The following is a 6,000-nucleotide window of genomic DNA, read 5'->3' on the forward strand; positions in this document are numbered from 1 at the left end:
CATACCTTCTCCCTTGAAGTTACTCCCATTCCGACTAAGGTCACGTGACTGCAGATGGTAAATTCGCGAGAGCACCCTCTGCCCGGTATACGTGCCCCTTATGGCTCAGCCCAACCTGCCTAACGTTTTCTTTTGGTGCAAGAGAAAGCTGAGTGTTCAAATACTACATACTACGCCATAATTCAGCGGTCGTTGCATTCTTTCTCGAGTTCCCCTACGGAGTGCGCCGAATGTCTCTCCACTGAGTGTAGACAGCTGGCAGTTAGAAAACGCACGAAAGAAGCTTTCAAACGAGACGCGTATCGATAGTTGAGCAACCATCTTGGTAAAGTAACCTTATTCAACGTCTGGCCTGATCGTGACTGTCACTTTGATATGGGCGGTCGAGAGCCGGCAGAGCTTGGGCGCGCAAGCAGCCGTTCGCGGCATTTGATAACTGCACCATTTCGCATATTAATTGCCTCATTTGTGACTGTGTCGAAAGACGAACATTAATTTTAAATAGCTACGACAGTCGCCGCAGCTAGTGGCGAGCCTTATATGAGATAATGCTGTCGCTGGCACGCAGTACGTGTCGCGTACCAAATTTGCCTGAGAAAAACATTGTTGCTTTGGTACTAAATAACGGACGCAGCCATAAAGAAACGAAGCTTCTTGATGGGATTTTGCGATGAAGATTAAACACCTAAAATTCTGTTACGCCGTGAACAATGGCACCGCATTCAGATATCTATCATTTTACTATCTATTACGTGCTGCGCTGCATGGTGGAAGGGAGTGTTCCGCGTTAATGTTAATACTGCCGTGTAAATTTAGTCTAGCTGGTACTAAACTGCTAATTTTTCGCTCTTTCGCAGCGTGAATTGGATGCTTGCGTTTCAGTCTTCTGTTGAGTTATGCATGCAGTCTCCAGTGCAGAAGTCATTTTCAGCTTGAAAAGTGCTTAACCTAGATTTTTAATGTTGATGACAGAACTCACAATAAGATCTACTTCAGATACACTGCAAAAAGCATCTTCTTAAATAAGCTATGCCTTGAGGTCTTCATGCCACAACTTCTGACACGACCAGCCTTAGCAACTGAACCTTATGTTTACTGGTCATCTCAGTGTTGAATTGCACCCACTGTACGGAATTTTTATCGACTTGGCCCAGAGCTTCGAGATACCACATTTTCAAAATATTAAAGAGCCTTTAAAACAGATACTACCACGAATCATTCTTTTCTTTATTGTTTCCTCAGATAAAGTCCGAGAGGGGCTGAGGCTAAATGCGACAGAGCACCTGACAATGACCCCGGCCCCCTTGCACAGTGTACACAAAGCGAAAATAGCATAACAAAGTTCGGTCAAACAGTCGTCCTAGGACCAGGCAATGCGAATTAATACAAAAAGATACTAGTTACTGTCAAAATAACATGACATTACAAACATTTCGACTTTTCATGCAATAGGGTGAGAGGTACAAATAAACAAAAATAATTGAATGGTACATCGGGAACATAACGCTCACAACATTAAACCAATGCATGCACCACACACTAGTTTTGAATCAACAGTTCCTACACCATCACGCGCAACCACAACATTCATCGCGAAGCCAGGACACAGTAGATCAGATCGCAGTTTGTAGGAATTGACAACAGCATGCAATGCAAGAGATAACATGGGTTAAGCCTTTTAGAATACTTGCAGTACGAGATCAGAATGCTCGAGATCAGAATGGAACGAGATCAGAATGCTCTCATACTGCGATACACTATTCGATTTTCAGCCGCTTGGATAACACAAGCTGGCAGAGAGTCCGCCCTTTTTCCATTGTACGTTCCGGCGAGAGGAGGAATATGCTGCCATGATCCCTTCCCCTTCCGCTCTCACTCGTGAAAGCAGTCTTTTGAACTGCGTGTAGGCTTTTTTTGACAGTGAAAAATGGCGGATCGCCGCCAGCGAGGTATGGGAGCGGTCGACTAACGGTGAACTTATTCGCTCTATTCGTTGCATGATAGTTTTTATTTGGAGCGCGAAATGATAGGTAATTAATCGTCAATGCGGGCGCGCCCAGAGAAGGGTTGCCGAGCAGCCATTCAGGCGTAACGTTTCGGAACGACCGGGGATGTGCAAGAACACAAATTCGTGACCGCTTGGCTGAGTAAGTCTCTGCTCAACTTTGTCGCTTGGTTGAGTATGTATTACTGTGTGGGCCTCGAGAACACTCGATTTGCTCTTGGGAAGTACGAAATGCTCAGGGGTACAGATTGCGTTTCTTGACGGGACGGTCCTTGCAGAAGTCGGCCTGTTCACCTCGCCGGTGCAGTAAAGCTTTTACTTCAGTTTTACTCACAGCCGCGGCTCATTCTCTATGGCGTACGTAGAGCTACGGGGAACGAGGTCGCGTGGATTCAGCCCTGGCCGCGGCGGCTCTATTCTGATGCGGGCGAAATGCAAAAACGGCCATGTATTCTGATCTAGGAGCGCACTAGCGCACTAACTGCCGGTTTGCTCATTGTCCACATTGTTGACCTGGTACACATACACAAAAAAGGTCAACATTTCTGAGCAATTTTAAGGTTTATTATGTTTGCAATTTTTGTTCAGTACTGGCAGCAAACGTGGAACTAGGGAACACGACGTAAAATGAACAAGCAAAAAGGGAGCAGCGAACTAATGGAACTAAATAATCTGAGACAACTTACGCGCTGTTTTGTTAAGACAGCGGTGAATGGGACCCAAATATCTGTAACTCAACCACAGAACAGTCGTAGCGGTGTAAGTGGAATGCTAAACAGTGGTGCCTAACTTCTGCTGTGTCCAAAAGAAGGCATCAAATCATAATCGTTGAAATTATAGGCGTGTATCTGCAGAGCAGTGCGACTCATTGCCATTCACGGAAGCCCTAACTCCGAATCCGCAAAATTAGCTGGCAGGTGTGTGCTGGACGGTCGTATAATCCGCTATTCATGGCGTGAAACACGAGTATTACGGGACCACAAGCCTTATTTCAGTTATTTCTAACGAGCACATACGAGTGTCTCATATTAGTTTGTTAAATTAAATTTGTTTACTTACCTCACTTGCCTGTACTTATATTGCTATATTAAACATAACATTATTTCTTTAATTTCTTAGATGATACTCCTAGAACGACATGCAGAAATACACCCCATGCAGCCTTGTTGCCCGGTTCTGCTCCTTCTGCCGATCTTTACGTGCGATCACACATTGACTCGTAGGCCTTGTTTCTTCGAGCAGTGGCCTGAGCGCTCAGAGCCGAGAGTTTTACACGAGAGAAAAAAGTTACCGCTCTCTTCACATTGAGCCCAATTCGCTTCAAGCTCTCTGCGAGGAAACGGTGATGTGCATGACCTTGATCGGCCTGAGCAGTACTTGTATGTGTTCCAGTCTCTTTGAAAACGTTGTGCGTGATGTTTTTTTTGCTTTTCGTCCAGTATTTAATTGGAAATTATTTCGAAACTTTCAAGTTACATAAATCCTCTCTGCCATTAACGTGAAAATAAAGAGGGGATGGCGCCTTGTAAAGACGAAAACAAAAGCTTTCTGCGGACAGCCGGTGAAAAACTATGCACAGACGGGACTTCACGGCGCTAAGCTTCAGCATGAAGGGGCGCACGAAACTTTCTTCTTGTGAAAAGGCTAAACGACGAGAATGAAGTATACTATGACGGCACTAACTAAGCCAAAGCAGGAGGTTCAGTCAGCCTGCACAGAAATTCATTTAAGATAGCGCGCGCACACCGACGCACGCGCACATACCCAAAACAACAACAACAACAAAAACCTTTCGTATCTTTAGTAGAAGCACAAGAAATGGAAACTTGGTGTAACTTGAAACTGTTCACATTGTCAGAGCTAGCAAAAAGGTTCTTAGCTTCAGAAAACAGTATGTGAACAGTGCCAAACGCAAAGATTTCATGACACTAAAAGTTTACAACGTGTTCACAACTTTTTTTTTTTGGCACATAGTACATGCAGATGATGTTAAACGTGCGCAAGCATCCGTACTTACTAAGTTTCTACCGTCACTTTTCCATGATACACACCCTTTACACTCTCGTTATTTTAGAAAAAGGGGAATAGGGAAGAATGTTCCCTTCCCCTTTCTCTGACCCCTGCTTTTTAGTCCTTCCTGTCGGACATACGCACGTAATCGTAATTGCGAAGCCGATCATCATTCATCACGATGTCGGGAGGTCTGAGAATGCTCTGCTTTCAAACCGCTCTTTCCAAGAAGTCCGCATACGCTATACGCACTCACCTGAGAGGGTTGTCACGGCCAAAGCGACGACGAGCCAGCTGCGACTGTCAACTGTCCTCATAAGGTACACCATTGCGCTGTTGGATGCTGGCAGTCAGGATATGGAGAAAAGCGGCCTGGTAAAGTTCACGCACTAGCGGGATGCTGGCGAGAGCACATAGGCAAGCGCTGGCGCACGCACGCACAAGCAGCAGCTCAGCCGCGCGAATTCCGCGCACGTCCTGAACAAGCGGGCAGACGCGTCATTCAGTCTTGCCGCTTCATCCGGCGCGGATGCCGGGCTCTTCAACGCCAGGCCGCGGCCTGCGTGGACTCGACGCATAGGTGGCGTTTAATCGGAGATGGTGCTGGTAGCGACATAGTCTCGAGCAAACCCCTCTGGCGCCTAGTTCCGGAGGAACGGCGGGCGTCGGACTTGTCGTCTTTGCTGCGCCGACTCGTGTGCTGCTGCTGACGGCGGCAGCGTCGGCGGCGGCAGCGCGTGGGCAGACCGGGCGCCGCCTTCTCCGCGCGCGACGAGGGCGACTCGAGCTGGCCTTCCGTGGCGGCACCCTTCCCGTCGCGGCGAAACTCTCCCCGTAACCCGGATGACGACAGCGCGGCGGCTGCTATGTGCGCCGTCAGCGATTACTCGTCCATGACATACGCAGGTGGTCGCCGTGGCGCGTCCATAAGTCCCTGCCCTTGTGATTGTTTTGCTGGCACCGTTTATTGCCGTCTGGGATGACCTTTCGCACGAAGCAGGCGCATAACCGGAAATTTTGCTTTCCGGCCCTCAAGGTCTGGCAGCGGCACGTTGGGGCTGAACTGAGACTTCGAGGCGATCGAGAGCTGAGGTTGTGTTTGTGTCGTCAGTGTCAGTATGTGAATCCCGATCGCCAGCTCCGCTAGACCAAATTCGGTGCTCAAGAGCGACTCGCAAAGTTGTTAGCTGCTATCCGCCGAGAACATGCAAGGTTCACCTGATGGCTGAGGTATAGTTAGATTTTTGAAACAAATAGCTGCATCATGGATATTTTTGCGGAGTTTACGACGCCATCATCGTAGTAGCAGTAGCAGTACATCACAACACTCAATGACGTCAGCACTCCGGCATTGCGTGACCTCCATGTGAGCAATTAGAATAGAGTTTCGCTATGCCTGCTTGTTGGCAGAATGCCGTATATGATGCCGAGTGCTCAAGAAATAGGTCTCAGAAATGGGATCATAATTGAGGTTGGGTCGGAGCCTGAGGTTGGGCCGGACGCGACCTCTGGCGTAAGGTGTAGGTTTAGTTTGCGGTGCAGTCATAGGTGTCACTTCTGCGCCCCCAAGTTTAGCGAAAAGTTTGAAAGTCATTTTTTTTAATACAAAGCTTCCCACGCCACTCCACGCTCGATACCTCTGACTTCACGAGTGCTTTCAGTCAAACTCTGCATGAGACAAAGAAGGACCAACTTGTCTCATCTCCATCCCGCCGCCGCTTCATGCTTCACTCAACTGCTGTGGTACATGCGGGATGTAAATCACGTGGCACAGCACGAATCGTCGGCGCCAAGGCTAATCATTCTGAGGTCTTCAATTAGTGCGCCTGTCCTTGCAGTGAATACAAAAAAAGAAAGCTTGCAGACTCACCACGACACACCAACGAGTGCACAATACAAACTACGAACACTGACGAAAACTCGTTAATACCCGCAGATGAAAAACAGCAACAAGGAGGAGAAGGAACTAGCAGCACAAGAAGCAA

General features: G+C 47.8%; 1 protein-coding gene across 1 annotated transcript in view; it reads right to left on the reverse strand.

Annotated features, from left to right (window-relative positions):
- The window catches only part of LOC149352471 (tyrosine kinase receptor Cad96Ca-like), a 51,431-nt gene extending 46,629 nt beyond the window's left edge, over nt 1–4,802 (reverse strand). The window contains exon 1 of the mRNA XM_089581649.1: nt 4,272–4,802. Within this exon, the coding sequence (XP_089437775.1) occupies nt 4,272–4,344 (73 nt within the window). The 5' untranslated portion in view covers nt 4,345–4,802. The remainder of the gene's footprint in view (nt 1–4,271) is intronic.
- Nucleotides 4,803–6,000: the final 1,198 nt, after the last annotated feature.

Source organism: Amblyomma mixtum, chromosome 3 (assembly GCF_055824585.1).
Source record: "Amblyomma mixtum isolate Tamu chromosome 3, ASM5582458v1, whole genome shotgun sequence".
In the NCBI taxonomy this organism is placed as follows: Eukaryota; Metazoa; Arthropoda; class Arachnida; order Ixodida; family Ixodidae; genus Amblyomma; species Amblyomma mixtum.